At 41.4% G+C, this 24,812-nt stretch overlaps 1 protein-coding gene across 1 annotated transcript in view; it reads right to left on the bottom strand.

The window, feature by feature from the left end:
* Window positions 1–24,462, bottom strand: part of GAP43 (growth associated protein 43) — a 105,719-nt gene extending 81,257 nt beyond the window's left edge. The window contains exon 1 of the mRNA XM_069554157.1: window positions 24,199–24,462. Coding sequence (XP_069410258.1) covers window positions 24,199–24,228 — 30 coding nt within the window. The 5' untranslated portion in view covers window positions 24,229–24,462. The remainder of the gene's footprint in view (window positions 1–24,198) is intronic.
* Window positions 24,463–24,812: the final 350 nt, after the last annotated feature.

Below are 24,812 nucleotides of genomic sequence, written 5' to 3'. Positions count from 1 at the left end.
TCATCCCCTTCTCCTCCTGCCCCCAATCCCTCCCAGCATCAGAGTCTTTTCCAATGAGTCAACTCTTCACATGAGGTGCCCAAAGTACTGGAGTTTCAGCTTTAGCATCATTCCTTCCAAAGAAATCCCAGGGCTGATCTCCTTCAGAATGGACTGGTTGGATCTCCTTGCAGTCCAAGGGACTCTCAAGCGTTTTCTCCAACACTGCAGTTCAAAAGCATCAATTCTTCGGCACTCAGCCTTCTTTGCAGTCCAATTCTCATATCCATACATGACCAATGGAAAAACCATAGCCTTGACTAGATGGACCTTAGTCGGCAAAGTAATGTCTCTGCTTTTGAATATGCTATCAAGGTTGGTCATAACTTTTCTTCCAAGGAGTAAGTGTCTTTTAATTTCATGGCTGCAATCACCATCTGCAGTGATTTTGGAGCCCCCAAAAATAAAGTCTGACACTGTTTTCACTGTTTCCCCATCTATTTCCCATGAAGTGATGGGACTGGATGCCATGATCTTCGTTTTCTGAATGGTGAGCTTTAAGCCAACTTTTTCACTCTCCTCTTTCACTTTCATCAAGAGGCTTTTTAGCTCCTCTTCACTTTCTGCCATAAGGGTGGTGTCATCTGCATATCTGAGGTTATTGATATTTCTCCCGGCAATCCTGATTCCAGCTTGTGTTTCTTTCAGTCCAGCGTTTCTCATGATGTACTCTGCATATAAATTAAATAAGCAGGGTGACAATATACAGCCTTGACATACTCCTTTTCCTATTTGGAACTAGTCTGTTGTTCCATGTCCAGTTCTAACTGTTGCTTCCTGACCTGCATACAGATTTCTCAAGAGGCAGGTCAGGTGGTCTGGTATTCCCATCTCTTTCAGAATTTTCCACAGTTTATTGTGATCCACACAGTCAAAGGCTTTGGCATAGTCAATCAAGCAGAAATAGATGTTTTTCTGGAACTCTCTTGCTTTTTCCATGATCCAGCGGATGTTGGCAATTTGATCTCTGGTTCCTCTGCCTTTTCTAAAACCAGCTTGAACATCAGGGAGTTCACGGTTCACATATTGCTGAAGCCTGGCTTGGAGAATTTTGAGCATTACTTTACTAGCATGTGAGATGAGTGCAATTGTGCAGTAATTTGAGCATTCTTTGGCATTGCCTTTCTTTGGGATTGGAATGAAAACTGACCTTTTCCAGTCCTGTGGCCACTGCTGAGTTTTCCCAATTTACTGGCATACTGAGTGCAGCACTTGCACAGCATCATCTTTCAGGATTTGAAACAGCTCAACTGGAATTCCATCACCTCCACTAGCTTTGTTCGTAGTGATGCTTTCCAAGGCCCACCTGACTTCACTTTCCAAGATGTCTGGCTCTAGATTAGTGATCACATCATCATGATTGTCTGGGTCACGAAGATCTTTTTTGTACAGTTCTTCTGTGTATTCTTGCCACCTCTTCTTAATATCTTCTGCTTCTGTTGGGTCCATACCATTTGTGTCCTTTATCGAGCCCATCTTTGCATGAAATGTTCCCTTGGTATCTCTAATTTTCTTGAAGAGATCTCTAGTCTTTCCCATTCTGTTGTTTTCCTCTATTTCTTTGCATTGATCACTGAAGAAGGCTTTCTTATCTCTTCTTGCTATTCTTTGGAACTCTGCATTCAGATGCTTATATCTTTCCTTTTCTCCTTTGCTTTTTGCCTCTCTTGTTTTCACAGCTATTTGCAAGGCCTCCCCAGACAGCCATTTTTCTTTTTTGCATTTCTTTTCCTTGGGGATGGTCTTGATCCCTGTCTCCTGTACAATGTCATGAACCTCATTCCATAGTTCATCAGGCACTTTATCTGTCAGATCTAGGCCCTGAAATCTATTTCTCACTTCCACTGTAGAATTATAAGGGATTTGATTTAGGTCATACCTGAATGGTCTAGCAGTTTTCCCTACTTTCTTCAATTTGAGTCTGAATTTGGTAATAAGGAGCTCATGATCTGAGCCACAGTCAGCTCCTGGTCTTGTTTTGGTTGACTGCATAGCGCTTCTCCATCTTTGGCTGCAATAGAATATAATCAATCTGATTTTGGTGTTGACCATCTGGTGATGTCCATGTGTAGAGTCTTCTCTTGTGTTGTTGGAAGAGGGTGTTTGCTATGACCAGCGTATTTTCTTGGCAAAATTCTGTTAGCCTTTGCCCTGCTTCATTCCACATTCCAAGGCCAAACTTGCCTGTTACTCCAGGTGTTTCTGGACTTCCTACTTTGCATTCCAGGCCTGTATAATGAAAATGACATCTTTTTTGGGTGTTAGTTCTAAAAGGTCTCGTAGGTCTTCATAAAAGCATTCAACTTCAGCTTCTTCAGTGTTGCTGGTTGGGGCATAGACTTGGATAACTGTGATATTGAATGGTTTGCCTTGGAGACAAACAGAGATCATTCTGTCATTTTTGAGATTGCATCCAAGTACTGCATTTCGGAATCTTTTGTTGACCATGATGGCTACTCCATTTCTGACTCAGTAGATGGCTAAAAAAATGTTTCTTGAATAAATATATATCTTCCATATGACATTTGAAGGGCTTTCCTGTGGTCCAGCAGTAAAGAACCTGCCTGCAATGCAGTAGACATGGGTTCGATTCCTGGGTTGGGAAGATCCCCTGGAGAAGGAAATGGCAACCTACTCCAGTATTCTTGCCTGGGAAATCCCTTGGACAGATAAGCTGGCGGGCTGCAGTTCATGGGGTCACAAGAGTTGGACACAACTTAGCGACTACCTCCACCACCACCACCATAACATTTGAGGAAAATATTGTCTCCTAAAATGAATACTGCTGAAAAATACTAATTGAAAAATAAGATAAATTAATCAAAAGTTAGAAAAAGAAAAACTTTTAGTCTTCATTTGTCAAAGAATCCTATACGTTACAAACAACATAAATGCTGATTGCACAAATTTAGAATGTTTAGGGACTCATACATCCAGAAATTGAAGGACGATCTTCGGTTAGCCCTCTGAAAGAAGTGGCACTGACATAGGAAGAAACTCCATCTCAGCCTTTTCTGAGCTCAATGACCTTAATTTCCCAGCATCTGCACTATGAGGATTGGATGTAGATCAGTGTTTCCCAAACTGCTCCCCAGGCTTCCTCAGAGGGGATCAGGGCAGACAGGAGGGGACTGACAACACAGAAGTCTGGGCCACCAAACTCTGCTCTAGCCAAACAGCACCTTTTATGTATTGGTTTCTGAGAAATATCTGGAACAAAAAGTTCTGTGGCTCTAAAGAAATTTAAAAAACAAACTAGATAATCTGTAAGATCTCTTCAGGGCTTCCCTGGGTCAGTGGTAAAGAGTCCACCTGCCAAAGCAGGAGACTTGGGTTCGATCCCTGGGTTGGGAAGATCCCCTGGAGAAGAAAATGGCAACCCACTCCATTATTCTTGTCTGGAGAATCCTAAGGACAGAGGAGCCTGGCAGGCTATAGTTCATGGAGTCGCAGAAGAGGTTAGGCATGACTAAACAACTAAACATCAACAAAGATCCCTTAACCCTACTAATCAGTGATATTTATTACCATCAGACATACAGTGAGAGGATGACAACTTTTTCTTGGGAGAGTAAATAAAAGGGTAGTTAGTAGCAAGCAGTGTAGAGTGCTTTGTTAAATCTAAAATAGTGGTGAACCCAGGAATGAAACTTAAGCAGTGTCCAGGGAAATAGGAAAGGACAGCAAGTACAGAACATATAAATGCTTTCTCTCTTTCTCTTTCTCTGTGTGTGGGTGTCTGGTGTGTGTGTGCGTATACATATATATATATATATATATATATGGGCAACATATACACATACATGTAGACAATACAGGGAAGGAAGAGTTACTAGGGAGGTTACTACAGTGATTACAGCATGGATTCAGATGGAGAATGAGGAAAGGTCTGGCATGATTTTATAAAAAAGGTGATTTTTCAACAGAATTTTTGGATTCAGAATATAGTTTGGCAGATGGAGGAAAGAATGCATTTCGGATAGAGAAGACAGCACCGCTTAATGTTAGGAGGTAATAAAAGCTTATGTGTATGGGGCTTCCCTGGTAGCTCAGTTGGTAAAGAATCAGGAGGTGCCAGTTTGATTCCTGGGTCAGGAAGATCCCCTGGAGAAGGGATAGGCTACCCACTTCAGTATTCTTGGGTTTCCCAGGTGTTTCAGTCAGTAAAGAATCTACCTGCAATGCAGGAGACCTGGGTTTGATCCCTGGGTTGGGAAGATCCCCTGGAGAAGGGAAAGGCTACCCACTCTAGTATTCTTGCCTGGAGAATCCCATGGACAGAAGAGCCTGGTGGGCTGCAATCCATGGGGTTGCAGAGTCAGACACGACTGAAGTACTGAGTGCAGCACATAGCTTATATGTATAATGCCTCCTAGATCTTGTTATCCCCTAGGTTAATCAGCCTATTCTCTAATTTTTTGAACCAACTTAGGCCTGACCCGTTGAACCTCTACTGAAATCCAAGGAACATTTTCTTCTCAGTTTCAGAGAATTTGGCTGAAATTTTGTTTAATCAAAACAACCCAGATTTGTTGACTATTCCTGGAGAATGACAGGGTTATTGGCAACTTAAAATTTACATTGGCCTGACACTGTGGCGTCTCTGGGTATGTAACAATTGAAAAGGTAGAACCTTCCTGTGAAAGTTTTCCACTCTTTAAAAGGTCTACTGAGAAAACAGCCTATGGAAAAGCCTGGAAGTGAAGTGAAGTGAAAGTCTCTCAGTTGTGTCCAACTCTTTGTGACGCCATGGGCTATATATACAGTCCATGGAATTCTCCAGGGCAGAATACTGGAGTGGGTAGCCTTTCCCTTCTCCAGGGGATCTTTCCAACCCAGGGATTGAACCCAGGTCTCCCACATTGCAGGCAGATCCTTTACCAGCTGAGCCACAAGGAAGTCCAAAAGTCTGGAAAGTGGTAGCAAAAGAATGTTTGGCTAGATTAGCGGGATGTAAAATGAATTTTCTTCTAGAAGTGGCTCCAGGAGTTCCATCCATGTAAGGTACATCTTTCAGAGTTCTATCATATCTCACCAATCCAACTTCTCCAACGTTGAATACTTGCTTCTCCCATCTACTTTCTCAGCAACCCAAACTACTCATGTATCTTCTTCACCTCCCACATAATTACCGAAATAAAAAATGTACAACTGAGAAAAGTGACTCATTTTTTTTCAGCTAAAGTCTGCTTCAGCTTGCCTTCCTTATGCTCATCCGTTCCCTAAACAGGAAAATTATATTCTTTTGGTCCTCCTCAAATTTGATTTTGGAATAAGCATTACCCCAACCTATAAATGAGATGTGTTTCTAAAGTTTGTTTTGCAAGTTAGCAGCTTGAAACTTAGAATATCATTTCCTGAAGAAAGAAATTTAAAAGAGCTTTTAAGTTTCCAGCCAGACAAAAAAAGTATTTTTAATCTCCATGTTATATAGATTTAGTTCAAAGGGACCTAGCTGCCTAATGACCATGAATCATTCTTCTCCTTTCTTGATTATCATCTATTTTCTTAAAAAGGAAACAGATTACATTGGAGATTATTCCCATTCTTCCTCAGCTCCATTCCCCAGTCAGAATCATAAATTTTGTGTGTAAGACACATATGTTAGGTGCTGCTAACTCAGTGATTACCTGGCCATTTGTTTCATTCCCCTGTAGGAAAGTCTTTCCTTTTGTTTATCAGTTTGTAGATAGATACAACATCGGACAGATGGATGCTTCCATAGCACATAGACAGGCACCAGACAAAGCAACAATTAAACATCACAGTGCACATTTTTTTCTAATTTGGAATTAAAGAGAGTAAAAGGAAAAAGAGTAAACGCAAGCAGACTATGAGTCATATCATTAACAAAGAGGAAAGATGTGAAATTTCACCAGGATTCCTCTGGGAGGGGTTTCAGAGGTCTCCAGTTTTAGATATTATGAAAAGGTTGAATATTTAAGGCCAAGCTTGGAAGAAGGCATATTAATGGGTTAAAAAACTATATCATTTTAAACAGCTACTCATCCTTAGCTCGAATCAAGATAGCATGGCTATCTTTCCATGTTGAAGTATCTCTCCACAACATGAGGACTGTTACTTGCTGAAGCAACCAGCTGGCACCACTTGGGTGAAATCCAACTCTGTGCGATCTTAGCTCTGTGTGAGATCTCTATCAGGTGCCTAATTATAAAGTGTGCCAGAGTGGGCACGTTCCATGATTAATTGGTGAGAAGTGGGCAATGTTTGCCTTAAACTAACCAAATTTTGACTCATTAGACACTGATATTTGGTCCTTTGCGTGGGCTTCATTGACTCAACTTCTATTTAATGGGACCCTATAATGTGGAGCTTCTAGTATAGCAAAAGAGACAGATACATAAGTGAATATTTATAAAAGTCTGTGGAATGGTGTGGTATAGGCAGGTACTAGATACAACAATGGCAAACACATATCTACCTGGAGGATCAAGGAGTCTCCACAAAGAAGGTAATGACTCTAGCCACATTGTGGAAATACATGAGAAATATGGCATGTAGAAAAAAATGAAAGCAAGACATTCTAGCAAGAAAGAATAGTGTTTAGAGAGGAATAAAGAGACACGGATGTGTAGAGCGGACTTTTGGACTCTGAGGGAGAGGGAGAGGGTGGGATGATTTGGGAGAATGTCATTGAAACACGTATACTATCATGTAAGAAACGAATCGCCAGTCTATGTCCGATGCAGGATACAGCATGCTTGGGGCTGGTGCACGGGGATGACCCAGAGAGATGTTATGGGGAGGGAGGTGGGAGAGGGGTTCATGTTTGGGAATGCATGTACACCCGTGATGGATTCATGTCAATGTATGGCAAAACCACTATAGTATTGCAAAGTAAAATAAAGTAAAAATAAAAATTAAAAAAAAAAAAAGAATGAAGTAACATGGGTTGTTCCATGAAACTGAACAATTGCCATGGAGTGTGGAAAATGAGTGTTAGTCACTCAGTCGTGTCTGTATCTCTGTGACCCCATGGACTGTAGCCCACCAGGCTCCTCTGTCCATGGGATTTTCCAGGGAAGAATACTGGAGTGTGTTGCTATTTCCTTCTCCAGGGAATTTTCCTGACCCAGGGATTGAACCTGGGTCTCCAGCATTGCAGGCAGACTCTACTGACTGGGCCCCCAGGGAAGACCTGGAGTGGGATATGAAGAGCAGTAGATTTTGAAGTTTGAAGAGATAGACAGGGACCAGAAAATTAGCCAGTACATTTTTAAAAAAAACAGGTTGCGCACAATCCTTAAAGAAAATAGAAGTGGGGCAATGGATTAGAAAGTGACCTGGACACCATTCAGATGGATTTGTCGCAAAAGGTCTCTCAAGAGTCAGAGAAAGAGCTTTCTGGGTAGAGAGAGTGATACATGCAAAGGCTTTGAAGGGGGAATGTGCTTGGTGGATTTTAAAGACTAAAAGGAGGCCAGTAGACTTGGTAAGCAAAAAGGGTATGTTTATAAGAAGAATTAAGGGGAGGAGGTCCTGTATCGCGTAGACTTTCATAGGCCTTGGTAATGAGTTTGGTTTGGGTTCTATGTGGAATAGGAAGCATTAAAGATTTTTAAATCATGGAAACACATAATCTGATAAACACTGTTTAAAATACCACTGTTTCTACTGAGGAGAGAATGAGTGTAAGGGGTTGAGGATGAAAGATAGCAGATTAGAAGGGGAGGCCTTTGTGTTAGTTTTCATGAGTGACAACTGGGTTAGAGATGATAGTAGAAATGAAAAAAAGGGGTCAGAGATAAGATGTTTTGAGGTAGAGGGCAATGGCAAAGGAAGAATGAACAGCTATTGTGTTTGTTTTCACCTATGAAAACTAGAAAAAGTAGTAGTATCTGACCGTAAAAGGGAGATTTGGGGAATGAGTCAGGATTTCATTTCCATTTTGATGACTGAATGAGAATGGGGAAGAGATTTGGGACCAAAAGATGAAGACTTATTTTCAGGACATGTGGAGACTGGGCTCCTGATGGTCATCAGAATAAGATTTCTAGTGGACAGTTAGATACAAAGCTCTAAAGCCCAGGAAATAGATGTGGCTAGGGACCCTGGAGAATTTGAGCCCCATTAGCTAAGAGTTGGACACAAGTGAGTGACTTCACTTTCACTTTTCACTTTCATGAAGTGAGTGACTTCACTTTCACTTTTCACTTTCATGCATTGGAGAAGGAAATGGCAACCCACTCCAGTGTTCTTGCCTGGAGAATCCCAGGGATAGCGGAGCCTGGTGGGCTGCTGTCTATGGGGTCACATAGAGTCGGACATGACTGAAGCAACTTAGCAGCAGCAGCAGTCATGGAAAAAGGAAGAGAGCTCCAGAAAAATATCTATTTCTGCTTGATTGACTATGCCAAAGCCTTTGACTTGGTGGATCACAATAAACTGTGGAAAATTCTGAAAGAGATGGGAATACCAGACCACCTGACCTGCCTCTTGAGAAACCTATATGCAGGTCAGGAAGCAACAGTTAGAAGGGGACATGGAACAACAGACTGGTTCCAGAGAGGAAAAGGAGTACATCAAGGCTGTATATTGTCACCCTGCTTATTTAACTTATATGCAGAGTATATCATGAGAAACACTGGGCTGGAGGAGCACAGCTGGAATCAAGATTGCCTGGAGAGATATCAATAGCCTCAGATATGCAGATGACACCACTGTTATGGCAGAAAGTGAAGAGAAACTAAAAAGCCTCTTGATGAAAGTGGAAGAGGAGAGTGAAAAAGTTGGCTTAAAGCTCAACATTCAGAAAACAAAGATCATGGCATCTGGTCCCATCACTTCATGGGAAATAGATGGGGAAACAGTGGAAACAATGTCAGACTTTATTTTTCTGGGCTCCAAAATCACTGCAGATGGTGATTGTAGCCATGAACTTAAAAGATGCTTACTCCTTGGAAGGAAAGTTATGACCAACCTAGATAGCATATTCAAAAGCAGAGACATTACTTTGCCAACAAAGGCCTGTCTAGTCAAGGCTATGGTTTTTCCTGTGGTCATGTATGGATGTGAGAGTTGGACTGTGAAGAAGGCTGAGTGCCGAAGAATTGATGCTTTTGAACTGTGGTGTTGGAGAAGACTCCCGAGAGTCCCTTGGACTGCAAGGAGATCCAACCAGTCCATTCTAAAGGAGATCAGTCCTGGGTGTTCATTGGAAGGACTGATGCTGAAGCTGAAACTCCAGTACTTTGGCCACCTCATGAGAAGGGTTGACTCATTGGAAAATACTCTGATGCTGGGAGGGATTGGGGGCAGGAGGAGAAGGGGATGACAGAGGATGAGATGGCTGGATGACATCACTGACTCGATGGATGTGAGTCTGAATGAACTCCAGGAGTTGGTGATGGACAGGGAGGCCTGGCGTGCTGCAATTGATGGGTTTGCAAAGAGTTGACTCATTGGAAAAGACTCTGATGCTGGGAGGGATTGGGGGCAGGAGAAGAAGGGGACGACAGAGGATGAGATGGCTGGATGGCATCACTGACTTGATGGACACGAGTCTGAGTGAACTCCAGGAGTTGGTGATGGACAGGGAGGCCTGGCATGCTGCGATTCACGGGGCCGCAAAGAGTTGGACATGACTGAGCAACTGAACTGAACTGAACTGAACTGAGAGTTGGACAGGACTGAGCGACTGAACTGAACTGAACTGGGTCATGTAGGAGTTGTAGGCATGGATTATTCTTGGAGCTTCTGTCAAATGAGAACATGCAAGGACTGTGCTGCCGCTGCTTAGTCACCTGAGTCATGTACAATTCTGTGCGACTCTATGGACTGCAGCCCGCCAGGCTCCTCTGTCCATGGGATTCTCTTGGCTAGAGTACTAGAGTGGGCTTCCATGCCCTCCTCCACGGGATCTTTCTGACCCAGGGATCAAACCCACATTTCCTGCATTGCAGGCAGAGTCTTTACTGCTGAGCCACCAGGGAAGCCCAAGAAGGACAAAACCTACATAACAACATTTCAAGGGTTGATAGAGAAGGAGGAGCCAAGGAGAAAACAAAAGAATGTGAAACTAAGGATAGAGAAGAAAAAACACAGCAGAAATAAGTAGTATGGAAGCCAAGAAAATAAATAAGAAGGTATGTTTCCTGGTTTTAAATGTCCCAGAGAGGTCATACAAGAAAGCTCTACTTATCTTTCTGAAAGCTTACAGATCCATCACTTTGTCTTGTACACTCCCCCAGAAACACTCAAATGTGTATCTTGAGCCAGGTTCTGAACCCCATACCTTATTTTCAAACAGTTTGCAGACAAGTGTGGGAAGATCAGGTACATACTAATGGATAATCTAGTGGGACTTTGCTTAATGAATGCTGAAAAAACAGGATAGATAGTATATGCTACTGAAGATCTAAGAGGGGAAGAAGTCACTGGCCATCAAAGAAGGCTTCACAAATGAGATAACTCTTTACTTAGGCCTCAAAGGGTAGGTGAAATTGACCTAGGCACAAAGGGCATATTTTAAGTTGAGGAAATTATAATGAACAAAAGTATAGGGACATGAATATTTACATTCATACTCAGTCTGGCCAGCTGAGACAAAGTGCCAAAGCGGAGGAGGAGCTTTGCTACAGAACTTGTTATTTCATGAGTTGGAAAGCCTTAGAGACAATTTTGTTCAGTATTCTTATTTTATGTAGAGAAAAATGATAGCCCAGAGACATTAAATTTGTTTAAATTCCCAATCCAAGTCCATGGCAGAGCCAATAGGAGGCAAGGCAAGATGAGAAGATTGGTACCAGATTCTGAGAAGCCATGAAAAACAATCATAAATAAATATATTAGAATGAATGCTCTAAACAAAGAACAACCATTGAAATTTTAAGAAAAGGGGAGTAAAAAGTAAGATTAACCATCAGAGAATATGCAAAGGTGATGCCAAAAAGGCAAGAAATTTTGGTGATTATCCAGCTTTTCTTACCTGGGGTTTCTCATCTGAACCACAGACACATAAGAAAATGATTTGCGTGTTTTCTGCACTCTGCCAAGGATGGTGTGTAACTAATATGGATCTAGATGTATCGGAAGGAGATTAATTCATTATGTACAATTAGGGACTCTAGGGTATCAAGCGGTGTTAAGGCTTGGCTCTATTCTAGAAAGCTGGTTGAGAAAGGCTGGCAGAAGAAGGAAAAAACAGATGTATAAAACATTGCAAAAAGAATTTGGTAACTGATAGTGTGGCTTTTATGAGGGAAGGAAGAGTAATCAGTTACTTCCATATTATGAGTTTGATAACTGACTCATATGTCTGATGTCTCTCCAAAAAGACATTGCAAGAATAGGGGAGTCAGGGGTCTAGTCCAGGGAAAAGATAATTAGCTTAACAAGACACTTTCTGAGGTAATAACAAAAAGATAAAGAAAAATAATAATGTTTTTAGTATCTGGAAATCTTAGATTATGGGAAATTTAATTTTTCTATTGACTTTCCTGTGTTTCTCATAATTCTGGTCCTTTATGAGTGGATTTTTACAATATACCCAAGTATGGTAAAAATAAACTTCAGTTTGTATATATATGATTCAATCAGTTTCTAGTGCCACTACAATGAGAACATAGAAGAACTATAAAGCCTACAGGAAAGATATAGTCTTTTTTCTTAAGCTAAGAATTAAGTTTCTTTTCACTTAAGTGAGGATAAAAACTGAATTTGTTGCTCAAATATACTTAGCATACTAGTGTCCAAACTCCTTGGATTCTTTCCTAAACACTCTTATTCTTGGATTCCCTGTATCTTCCAGAGGATGTCCAGAAGTGAAGTCTGAGCCATCTGTGGCCTTTAATGTTCCCTTGACAGTTTTCACTAGAGGGCAATGGCCCAATTCCAAACAGTAATTCTATTTTGCAACTCCTCTTCCCTTTTCAAGAAGACTCCTCTTCATTTCCTCTTCTATCCTGGTTTTGCTCCAAAGGGCTAAGGTATGAAGTTCAAGGTGGAAGAAACTACGCGACAAACTTGTTGCTGTTTTCTGTACAGCTCTCCAGTTAGCTGTCCATCAGTATGAAGCACAAATCTGACTGAGTGATCAAAAGGTATCATTCTGTGTTCTCAGTCAAAGGCAATCAAAGTCATGAGGAGCACAGGTTTTAAATTAGCAAGAATGATTTATTCAAATGAATCCTAAATACCAACCTGGTTTCTCCAGAGTAGCTTTCCAGGATGATAGAGAAAACAGAATCACTTTCTCTTTCATTGAAGTAAATAAGTCCTTGAGATGCAATCATTAAGGGAAGATTGCAAATGGTGCTTACTCTTAAGAAAAAAACATTTGAATAACTCAACCCACCCCTGCTCAATTGGATTTGTCTAAAGAAATAGCCAGTATTTTTTAAATGAGATAATATCTTCTCCTTCCTTTTGAAAATCTTAGAAGTTTTTAGGAATATTAATCCAATAAAGCTGTGGAAGATAAATTACCCAGATGCCTAGCTGAAGCTGAAATGCAGGATGTTTACAACAGATCAGTTATAAAGTCTCACTATTCCTTTACAGCTCACAAATAAAGATATCAAGAAAAACAGCTTTGAAATGCAATGTTCACCCTAAACGTTGTTGTTTCGTCGCTATGTCTTGTCTCACTCTTTTGCGACACCACAGAACATAGACTGCCAGGGTCCTCTGTCCATGGGATTTCCCAGGCAAGAATATTGGAGTGGATTGCCATTTCCTCCTCCTGGGGATCTACCTGACCCAGGGATTGAACTCAGATCTCCTGTATTGCAAGCAGATTCTATACCACTGAGCTACCAGGGAAGCCCCTGGTAAAAATACTCAATACTTATTTCCCATCCCCCATTAGAACTCTGAAGAGTCTGGATGGCCAAAGTGGGTTGTCATCAGTACAATATGTATCGAGAAATCTAATTGCAAGTTAATTAGTTAGAAACTAATAATTTCTCTTTAAAGAGATCCTGCCTTAATTTTTTTGGAGGGGAGGGCAGGTACATATCAGAGACGATCTTCTGTACTGAAGTTTGAGTAGAATTATGGAATGCCTCTCTTGGAATAGCTGTTGAGGATCTAGTTTGGTGATTAAGAAGAACTTTTACTTTTCAGTTTATACTCCAAACTGGTAAACTGGTTTCTGAACAAAAAGCAAAGTAGGAGTGGGAAGAGGATTTGCATGTTAACAGCTCCTAGTTTAAGCTAGTTCCTAGGCTGGTTGTGCTGACTAAGAGGTTCTGAAGCCATTTAGAAAAGCAGCCAATTCGTGAGTTTGCTTAACCTTTGGAGATCATTTCGTTTATTTTTTCTCTGCCTCATCTAGCTCTTACATATGGTCATTAATGGGAAGACATTAGGGTCTTTCAAGTTTTCATTTAAAAATAACATTCTGAATAGTTATTGGAACTGAGATTACAAATAGATGAAAGCTAATTACCAAAATTCTCTATTTAGAGCAAACTGGTGCATATGGAGACAACAGCTCAATATTTTAGAAAGTGTCAATTTGCTAAAAATAGATAAATATGATGATTACAGCTGGAATTAATTCAAGGACATTCAAAATGAAGTGACTAATATCGAGGAGTAGCATTTCTTTGATATAAATTCAAGGGAAATGTTTTATACTCATTATTGCCCAATACTTTCACAGAAATGAATCCCATAAATCCAATGGAAAACACAGATCAAAGTTCCACCACGCCAAATTAGCAAGAATATATGGTAGCTGATATTCCTTTTAGTCAGGGGGTACCTGCCAGAGTTTAACTCCTGGAAAAGAGTGAAGGCCTAGTGCTTGTCAACTCTAGGTATGGAGATGTGCCCTAACCTTCCTCTGTTAGGTATGAGAGCTCTTGAGATCAGTTATTTGTGTGGTTACTGCTTCCTTTCAGAGTCATCAGTGATGACAACCCTACCAATAATAAGAATATAATATATGCAAAATTAAAACAGCCAAAGGAAAAATAGTGATCTACCACTTTTGAGGTAAATCACTCCTAATTGACTGAGCTTTCCTATTATGGACATACAGGTACATATACAGGAGACTCTTTCTCAGTGAATTTAGTCTCTCCCTAAATCTACAGGTATGAGTTTCCAGAAATTGTCTAAACCACATGATGTAGCTCTTCCTCCAGTCAGAGATGAAGGCTGCTGCTGCTGCTGCTAAGTCACTTCAGTCGTGTCTGACTCTGTGCAACCCCATAGATGGCAGCCCACCAGGCTCCGCCGTCCCTAGGATTCTCCAGGCAAGAACACTGGAGTGGGTTGCCATTTCCTTCTCCAATGCATGAAAGTTTGGTCTACTGATAACCTGCTGAGCTGAGAAGGACCCATCAGGTTTATTCAGTCTCATTCTTTCTCTCATATTCTCTATCTCCTTTTTATTGCTCTTTGCATATGTGTATGTACAGAGATATATTTCTATCTCTCAGCTAAAATTTTTAATTGAAAGGCAGAGAAGCTGGGGTTATTAGTAACCGATTCTTTTAAATGCAGGGCTCCAGAAAGAAAGTCTATGAATTCCTTACATTGAGGTTTCCAGATCTACTTTGGTTCCCATAAGCTTGGCTTTTCAACTTTCTTAATTGTGATATCTAGTTTCCTTTCAATAGATTCCTTTTCTAGACCACTAAAGGTGGAGTCTGTTACTTATACCCAATCAAAGGACATATAAATAATACAAGTACATAAGTGTGAGTGTGTGGATAGAGACAGGGAGGGAGAAAGAAAAACGCATACACACTCTGACACATATACACAGAGACAGAGAGAGGACAGAGAAAGGAAGGCAGAGTGAAAGATTAAAGGTGATCATTAACCAACTATAAATATACTCCAAATTAAAAAAAAATTGCTTCCCTCTGTGCTTAGCCACTCAGTCATGTCCAGCTCTTTGCAACTTCATGTACCCTAGCTTGCCAGGCTTCTTTGTCCATGGGGATTCTCCCAGCAAGATTACTGGAGTGGGTTGTCATTTCCTTCTCCAGGGAATCTTCCCGACCCATGGATCAAACCCAGGTCTCCCGCATTGCAGGCCGATTCTTTACTGTCTGATCCACAAGGGAAGCCCTGCTTTTCCCAAAATTTCTAATTAATGTATCTTTCTAAACTCTAAATAAGCTCCCTTTATGAAAATATTTTTCAAAATATCCATGATATTAATTTTTCTAAACTTTTGGCTTCTAGGATAAACAAATCTCTTGGACAAACTTGATCCAGTTGTTAAAAATATTTTAAAAATATTAGCCATACATTAAGAAATCAGATCCTTTGGGTTGTAAAAGTTTATTGCTTGTATCAGAATTGGATAAATTTTGTATTATTAAATAGGTAACTTATCCCAATTAACCAGGGGACACAGGAGAAGTGAAAGATTCTTTGTAGAGGTCCTGAGAGCTTGGATTATTTATGGTGTTAGAGATGAGTTGGCAAAGGTTCAAGGATTGTGCATCACTTCTGATCAAGATTAATTCCTGATGCTGAGGCACCCTGAGATTTTATGAAGACTGTGCTTAAGTGATCACCTTTCCACAGTGCTGTCCCCAACCAGGCTCCATCCTCATTTTTAGTCTCCCAATCAGCCCCACATTTCCTCTCCACTCTTCTGCCTGACTGGGCCCTCCAGTGATTGATGTGAGCACAGCATGCCTGGTAATCTTAGTGCTGAGAACACAGTTTGGAAGTGATGTGGGGGTGGGGGCGAGGATGGGGAGAAGCAGCCAGTTTAGCAAATGGAGATGAGAAATCTAAATGTGAAGAACAGACTAAATCAGAAAAAGATAAAAAGAAAAATGTCTTTGAACTGATCCTTGGTGTTGCATGACAATTTGAACATCTGCTTATTTAACTTCTCTCACTGAAGTTTTCAAAGGAAATGATAGAAATATGCTATGTTCCCACCCACCCAAGGGCTTTCCAGGTGGCGCCAGTGGTAAAGAATCGACCTTCCAATGCAGGAGACATAGACACGTGGGTTCAATCCCTGGGTTGGGAAGATTCCCCTGGAGAAGACCATGGTAACCCACTCCAGTATTTTTGCCTGCAGAATCCCATGGACAGAGGAGCCTGGCGGGCTACAGTCCATAGGGTTCCAAAGAGTTGGATACAACTGACGTGACTTAGCATGCAAGCACATGCTCCCACCCATTAGCATGGTACGCTTACTCTTTAGAGAACAGGAGAGGAGGCGTGAAAACTGAGAATGTATGCATATTCTATAGAGAGCAAGAGTACTCCTTTACATAGAACCATGGGTACTTTAGGTTTCAATATGTGGAATTCCTCAATTAATAATACTTTGCACTTGAAAAACACATTGTTTACAAAACACTTTTATTTTTATGACTTTATTTGAGCCTCACACCAACTTAGTAGAAAAGGCAGGTCTGGATTTGGAGTATTCTTTTTATGTGCCCACTTATATAGATGGATAAACTGAGGCTCAGAAAGATGCTGTTACTTACCCAAGGTCACAGGACAAGCAATTGGCAGAGCCGGGTCTAGAACCCAGGGTAGGGTTTATTCCACTACAAAGACATGAAACAGGACATTAAACACACAACATCTAAGAAAATAAGATCTGTGAATAACTAACGATAGGGAATCTAGAGGGTCACGCTCCCATTGTACAATCTAAACTCATTGCAAGGGTGTTACTCTATTCTGAGCAGGACGGAAACAGAATTGTAACTTTGACCACCAACACCTTGAGGGCAGGGCTTCCCTGGTGTCTCAGCTGATAAAGAATCTGCCTACCAGTGCAGGAGACACAGGAAACGCAGGTTCAACCCCTGGATCAGGAAGCTCCCTGGAGGAGGAAAATGGCAACCCACTCCAGGATTCTTGCCTGAAAAATCCCATGGACAGACTAACCTGATAGGCTACCATCCAAAGGGTTGCAAAGAATCAGATGACTGGGTGACTAAGCACACACACATACATACCTTTAGAGGAGGATCAGTAGAACTCAGTGTGCATATACACATAGCCAGTTCTCAGTAGGGACATAGGCTATGGTCTTCTGTACCTTAACATATCCCCTCGTGGCCCATCATGAAGATCTCTCCCTCCCTACTTTTATTCCCTCAATAAATATTGTTTTAATTGATAAGCTACTATGTGCCAGATATAGCTTAATGTACCTGTATTGTCTAAAACACCTATTTGAAAAGCTGGAAGGGACATACTTTTTCTTAAAACTCTCATATTTTGGCCTTGTCCACTAAATGTGAGCTGGCATTACTTAATTAGATAAACTCTACTTGAACATGAGGGGAGGAGAGAAAAAAAGGAAAGCTGAAAGAAAAACATCAAGAGCCATGAGCAAAAGGGTGTGGAGACTGGGAAACACTATTCAACTTCACTGATAGATCATCTGGTCTTACTGTTCTCAAGGCCATGCTAATTAAGTCAGAAAAAAAATCCACTACTGAGGGTCTGGCAAAGAGTATTTTCAGGTAAAGCTGTATTCACAATGTGCCTCATCCTGGCCAACATAGGCCTGCCTCAGAATCCAAATTCCTTTACCCTATTCCAAGCTAAGAAAGATAAACTTTATCTGATTCTCATTCATTCAACAGACATTTGAGGGACTACTTACCATTCAATCTCCCTTTAACTTCATGCAAGATTTCTCTTTGTGGAATATTATTTTGTGCCTAGTTCAGTGGGAAGAAAACAAACCCAAATGAAAGTAAAATTAATTCTTGGATGTGGGCCTCTGAGCACAGGCCAAAGTACACTCATTTTTTTTTTTTTTTAAGTTTGTGCGATCAATGAAATAACGCAGGGTAGTGAGAGATTGAGTCACGGTCTATGTGGAATAGTTGTGGAGCAAATCAACATGTGTAAGCAACTGGGGCCCAAAAGGAAGGGCCCGAGAAGATCCAAGATAATGATAAGTGTGTGCATAACCTAGGACTCTGCTAACCACAGCTAGTGTGCTGAGTGGTGGGGAGGAGACATCAAAGTGAAGTTTGCTGATGGTACCAGTTATGATAGTTGGGAGAAACATAGTCTACATGGACTCATTTTGCGTTCTGTATCTGCTTTCATTAAAAAGCAATGGTTTTCATGTCTGTTGATTATTAACAAGAATCAATAATGTTTAGTTCCACTTCAAAATTTGGTGCCAATAGATCTTTAAAAAATCTAGTAGAGGTTCCATCCTTTATATACACCACAACTCATGGAAAGACTGTAAAACTAGTTCTGTATTCATTTAACAAACAGATTATCCACAGTTAAAATCCATTACATTATGTGCCAAGCATTGTGGTAGGCACTGGAGATAGACAAATGATTAAGGTTTCACCGTTTCCCTTTAGCAGCTCACAGTATGGACACCAGTATGTGGGAAAAACCAATGCTATATAGTGTAACAAAGGGTATAATGGTGATTATACAGACTATAGCATGGTCACAAAGAAGGTAGAAGAAAAGAATTCAAGGGAAGTCAAGAATGGCTTAAAAAAGCTAATTTTTGCAGAGGGAATGGAAAATTTCTAGGCATAGAGCAAAGACACCAAGGCCTGAAATATTGATGTAGCATCATCAGTTGAGGGAAGAGGTATTTGAAGACACTACTAGAAAGATAGTCAAGACTAGATCATTCCATCAGTGCTGAAGAGTTTGTATTTAGCTTACCATTAATACAGAACCATTAGAAGATTGTCAGGAAGGAAATAATCTGATCAGGTTTGTGTTAGGTAAAGATAAGAGCAGTGTTATTTGCAAGAATGGAAGGAGAGCAAGATGGAGGATGTAGGGAGTCCAGATAAAAAGTTATTGTCTTTGTCCAGATAGGAGGTAGTGAAAGTCAGAACTAGGTTATTTGTGGTGCAGGTAGAAAAGCAGAGGATGAATTCAAAATCTTTTTAATGAGGATCTAAGAATTTCATAACTAGATTTGGGGGCTGAAAGGAAAGAATAGTTTTAGAATCAATACCATTTTTCGAGAGTTTGGAAGCTGGATAGATGGTGTTACAGCAAGAAGGGTGGGAATTTGGAGGAAGACTAAGTGGTACAAAATGGGAGACACTGAGTTTGGCTTTATTCATCGTGAGCATGGGCATTTCTGAAATATCGACAGAGATGTCTATGGATCAGAGCTCAGGAGAGAGATCTAGTTTACAGATTTGGAAATCACACAGGTATTTTCAACTCTGGAGGTGAGTGAGACCACCTAGAATTTAGTGTGTAGAATAAGGGTGTGTAGAATTTAGTGTGTAGATCAAGATAAATAATTAGCATATAATTGATATTTGGGGAGGGAGAGAATGAACAAAGCCAGCAAAGAACAGAAAAGAACCTATCTGAGAGGGAGGAGAAAGAGGAAAGATATGATAGGGCCAAATGAGGAGATAGTTTCAGGAAGAGGGATGGACAACAATATAAAATACAAAAGAGACAGCAAATGAGATGCAAACTAAAAGACAGTCACTGGATAGGATATCTCTTTCAGAACACGTTTTAGTGGAATTACAGGAACAGAAGCCCTCTATTTAAAGATGGGATAGTGAATGGGGAGTGATGAAGAGGAGGAATCAAGGATGAACAGAAATCGACTTCTCCAACAGGAAACGGAAGTGTACTAGGCACTTAGTCCTGAAAGGTGGGCAGTTTCTAAGCCAAGCCTCATGTTGCAAACCTCAGAGAGAAAAGTTTCTTTTATTTGTATCAGTCTTTGTTTTCATATCAATTTTGCTTGATCCTCACAGAAACTTTCAAAGTAAGCATGGAAGGACTTTTGGTTTGTTTGTTTTCATTTTTTGGGTTTTAGTCTCCATCCTACAGGAGGAAATTGAAGCCAAAGATTATATGATTCATTCAAGACCACAGAATCAGTAAGTTGTATAAACTGGGGACTCTCAGCACAGTGCTCTTCCCAACACTAAAGAGAATGTTCCGAAAATCAGTACAGTGGTACAGGGGCAACCAGACTATACTTCAGAAATTCAGATGGAGAATTCCTGCCCACAATCACTTCTTTGACAACAGACACACTTGGTTGCCTGAATGCCTCTATGACAGCTAATGCTGCTGCTAAGTCGCTTCAGTCGTGTCCGACCCCATAGATGGCAGCCCACCAGGCTCCTCCGTTCCTGGGATTCTCCAGGCAAGAACACTGGAGTGGGTTGCCTATGACAGCTGATAGGGAAGTAATTATTTAAATATTGTATCTTCTCTTGAGATGACCTAAGTATGTGCACCCTTTGAAACGTCCCTTTAATATTAGAGGAAGTTCTAGACTTTTCTTACTTTATCAGTATAAACAAGGAGAACATTTGGTTAATATATCTGCCTACCGCTAATGCAAGGATACCCCCGCCCTTTTCCTTCTGGTGCCAGGTAAAACCGACATATGTAGATTAATCAGCCCCAGGCTTAACACTGACAATTTCACTATGACGGAGGAAAAGGAGACCTGGAGCCACTCTCCTTCTCAGTGAACAGGAGTGCTCCCCTTTAGCATAAAACATGAAAGGTTTCTGTAGTTATGCCAGCTCAGCAAGAGAGAAAATTAACCCTACATTTTCTTAACCCAATTGCCTCACCATGGGTGGAGAAAGAGGGTACCAGGGTTATAGACTGTCAGCATGAGAGAGCAGGGATCATTGTATCTGCACCCTGGCATGGGCTAGAAGGAATTATAGATTCACCAGATATTAATGCATTTCTAGATTCACCATTAATTCTCTAAGATTCTCTGCAAGTCTAGACAATTTGGTAGAAAAAAATGCCCTTTAAATGATTTCCTCTTCTGTTTAAATTTGGAAATGTGTGGTAGAAATCACCATTTAAAATAAAAAACTGAACAGTTTCAACTATATTACGTAGAATGCCTCCATTTAATTAATTCTCTTAGTCCCTGGTGACACTGGGTGTGGCTCGGTGAAATTCAGGAGGAATTCAATTTATCACTGGAAGGAATCGTCTGCACCAAGCAGCCAGGCAGCATCCTTCCACACCTTTCCAGCATTGCAAGGGAAAGACACAGCCAGGTTGGAATTCTGAACCGCAGATCACACTAAGAATTATCTGTCATATGCAGAAAAATGCAGATGTTGGTGGTGTTGAGGGGTGGGGGCTAGAGAGCTTCTTGCTTGCATTGGTGTTCTTTATACTTCAGTTACAAATTAAAGTCTTTATTTTTCAACAAAAGAAACACCTCTCAGTTCTATTGCTTTGTGGACACAGGTCACATCTTGCAAGTTTTTCATCATCTGCAGAACGCATGGTAATTAAGCTATTTAAAGTTAGCCCCAAGACATTTGAAAATCATAAGCCAATAAAATCTCAGGGATCCTTCTATTTTATTTCTCTTTTAACCACTCCTTTATCCTCTACTTCTCTCCACCCCACTCTCATGCTCTTCTTCCTGCTATAATAATCTATAGTGGTAATTAGCGGCTAATAAAGATCATTTATGCTTTCTTCGCAGCCATAGGCAATGTATTACAACTCAGAAAACCAGGACTGCTTCTTTATGCAGCTCAAGTGGAAGAGGAAGGAAGTGCAGCCCCCGGCCCCCTCCCATGTTTCTGCTGGATTTCATGGGTGTGGCAGAGTTTAGACCTTTGCAGGATTTTGCCCTTGTTTTATTCCCTGTTAAGCACTAGGATGGTAAATAAATGGCAGAAGAAAGATAAACACAACTGGAGTCTGTCATAAATGATACAGGATCATTTCACCCTCAAGCACAAAACCTGTGTGAGACTAAGTACTCAAGCTATAGAAATGCCAGTCAGTGCAGTGTGAGCCCACACCCTGAATACACCATTTCCTTCCATCTGATTTAATGGCATCCTAAATACTGACTTACGTGAATGATACATAGCAATGGTCAGTAGGGGCCAGGACCATTTCACACAGAAGTACACACGTATAAAACGTATGGGCAAAAGAGGACTATTTCTATACCTTTCCATTTTCTCTCTTGAATATGAATTATGCTAAAACACATGCCGGCATATGGAAACCATACAGGGTACATGCATGACTGTCCTACGTGAAGTATGCAGATACTGTACACATTCACATATGAATTTCTACAACTCCTGAAACACACTACTTCAGCTTCGTCACTTTGCACACATCCTAGTGAATGCTTGGGGCTGTCAGTGAGAGAACCCAGGTGAAGGCAGCTGTCCCCTTTGGGGAAGGGAATTTCTTTAGCCTCAAGTCCCTTGTAAAATATCATGCTTGATTTCCTTTGTCAGAGGGGGCATGTGTACATACACATGTATGTGTATACATAAGGTGACATAAAGTTGTAAACCAGCATATTTTTTCTTTCCCCAAATTAAAGCTTTTTTTTTTTAATGACTAGCATTGGTTTCCTTAAGGCTCTGCCTTCCTAAATTTTATTTCTGCAGCTCATTAGGAAGGCAACTTCAGAACATTTTCTTGACAGTGTGCTTAGCCCAGCCACCTGTATCTACTGCATTTATGTATTAGAATGAAGGAAGATAAGGAGAGGAAACGTGCAGGTTTGAAAAATGAGCGATCGGAAGCATCAGTCTCTGGAATCCTAGAGCAGTTTAGCGAAGTGCCACATGTAAGACTCTTCGCCTTCCCCAAACATCCTTACACAAACCACATGCAAAACCACAGGTGCCTGCTACTTTATCACCTATCTATTAATATCTATCTACCTAGTTAGTTATTTATTTAGTTTTGTCCCCGGTCTCTCCACCCTCTCCACCCACTGCTCTGAGATTCTGCTTCAGTCTCCCCCTTCCTCTTCCTTCTCCTTCACCCTCACTACCTCGCCCCTCCTCCCCCCCCCCCCCCCCCCCGCGCCCCTCTTCCAGGGCGCTGGCTAAAAGTGCAAAGCTGGCAGCCAGGTTCTTCCCCACCCCTCCACTCTCTTCGGATTCGCCAGGTATATTACAAATTGCCCCCCCCCCCATCCAATACCTGCACAGAAATAATGCCCAAATCCTGTATCTTGCACCCCACCCACAAGGCAGTCAATGTGCAAAGGGCTTTTTTGCCCAAGACATCCTCCCCTCCCAGGAAGACGCACACACACGTACAAGCACACACTCACCCAAATCCCACATCCATTTTCCTCCTTAACCTTCGCCAAAATCCCTCAGAGGTGTTCCCATCAATGTTGGAAAGCGTCTTTTGGCGGATGCCGCGGCACTATCGGTTGCTGCGGAATACCGTCCTAGTCATTCCTCCCCACCCTTACCCCAATCAAGTTTCTAAAATGTCTTTCACGAAACAAGTGAGCAATTTGAAAATGGAAGGAAAACCTGAGCAGCGGGAGCAGTGTGGGAGAGAGGGAGGGGACTCTGCTTCTTGCTAATCTTCTATGTGTCCCTTTTCCTGATGAAAATGAGTCACCATGCTTATTATAATCCGGAATGTTAGCCCGTCTTTGGTCACTACAATTCCAGGAAAGATGCAAAGGAAGGGGAGAAGAGACCTGGTTTCCAACAGGTAATTCTCCGCTCGTCTTTCCCATCCCGTCGGTGCTCAAAGCTCCTAGGGGCGTGGTCCACCCTCTCCTCGGACCAGCTGGTGCACAATCGACTGAATTTTCCCCTTCTATATGGCCAGTTTCTTTCCCAGCCCCGGCAGTCTCTAGATTCTCTTTTAAAAATCTCCCATATTACAGTTTCATTCATTCATTGAAAAATAAATTAATTCAACCTTCACATGTTTTCCCATTAATACCTGCGCCAATGTGCAGCTCATGCATGTGGGAAATAGGGCTTCTTCCGCAGCACATGTGAGAAAATTGTACGATAGAACAAGCAGTACTCATTACTGAATATGATTCTTTCAACCTCCCGGTTTTTTTTTTTTTTTTTGCGAATAATATAAAGGATTGCCTCCCCATCTTGTAGGTAGAGCCCACATTTTCTCCCCCACACCTCTCTTCATATCCACACCGGCAAAACCAGACACCTAAAAAAAAAAATCTTTTTTTTAGCCAAACAGGCGTATTTTTTTTTCTAACCTCCTCCTAATTAGTAGCAGCATTCCAAAACCAGACTATGAAAGAACAGAATAAAAGCTGGATGCAAGCATCAGTTGCCATATGCTAAGGAAATGGGAGCACCACGGCCAGAGCAGAAGCGGTTAAAATATTTTTTCTACCTTCACAGGGAAATATTGCACACTGGTAATTTCACAAGAAGAAGAAGTAAAAATCTTTAGGTCTACCTGTTTGGTTCTTCGCATACAGCACAGCATGGTTGTATCGTCCCTTGCCTTCTTCCTGCCTTCTCTCCTTTCCTCCTCTCTCTTTCTTACTCCCCCCCTCTCCACCTCTTTTCTGCTCGCTTGCTCACTCGCTCTCTCTCTCGCGCTAGCGCGCGCTCTCTCCCTCCCTCCCTCTCTCTCTCTCCCTCACACACACCAGGGCAGTTAGCAGCAACTGTAAGGTCCACAGCTATTGCTCACCGCACATGCTCGCTCTCCCCCTCTGGCTCTCACTCTCCTCTTGCCTCTCTTCCTCTTTTCTCATCTCCCCACCCACCCTCTGCCTATCTCTCTTTTTCTTCTCTGTCTCTGGATCTCTTTCTCAGAATTGTTCACTAGCTTTTAATGACTAATCACTTCCCCCAGCCCCCACCCCCATTCTAGACAGTCACCCCCCTCCCAGTACCCTGCCAGCCTCATGAATATTTAAACGTCTCCAATCTGGACCCAATTACCCACCGACTTTCCAACTGCATTGAGAGGATGGTGCGGGGTGGGGGCATAGAAGGGTATTCCAGCCTGTTCAAGAGATTTTATGGAATATGTTTTAGAGAAGAGGAGCTTGAGGAATGCTA

The sequence above is a fragment of the Ovis canadensis genome, chromosome 1 (assembly GCF_042477335.2).
Source record: "Ovis canadensis isolate MfBH-ARS-UI-01 breed Bighorn chromosome 1, ARS-UI_OviCan_v2, whole genome shotgun sequence".
NCBI classification, from domain to species: domain Eukaryota; kingdom Metazoa; phylum Chordata; class Mammalia; order Artiodactyla; family Bovidae; genus Ovis; species Ovis canadensis.
Note: the sequence above shows the minus strand (reverse complement) of the source record. Positions and strands in the feature narration are given on the sequence as shown.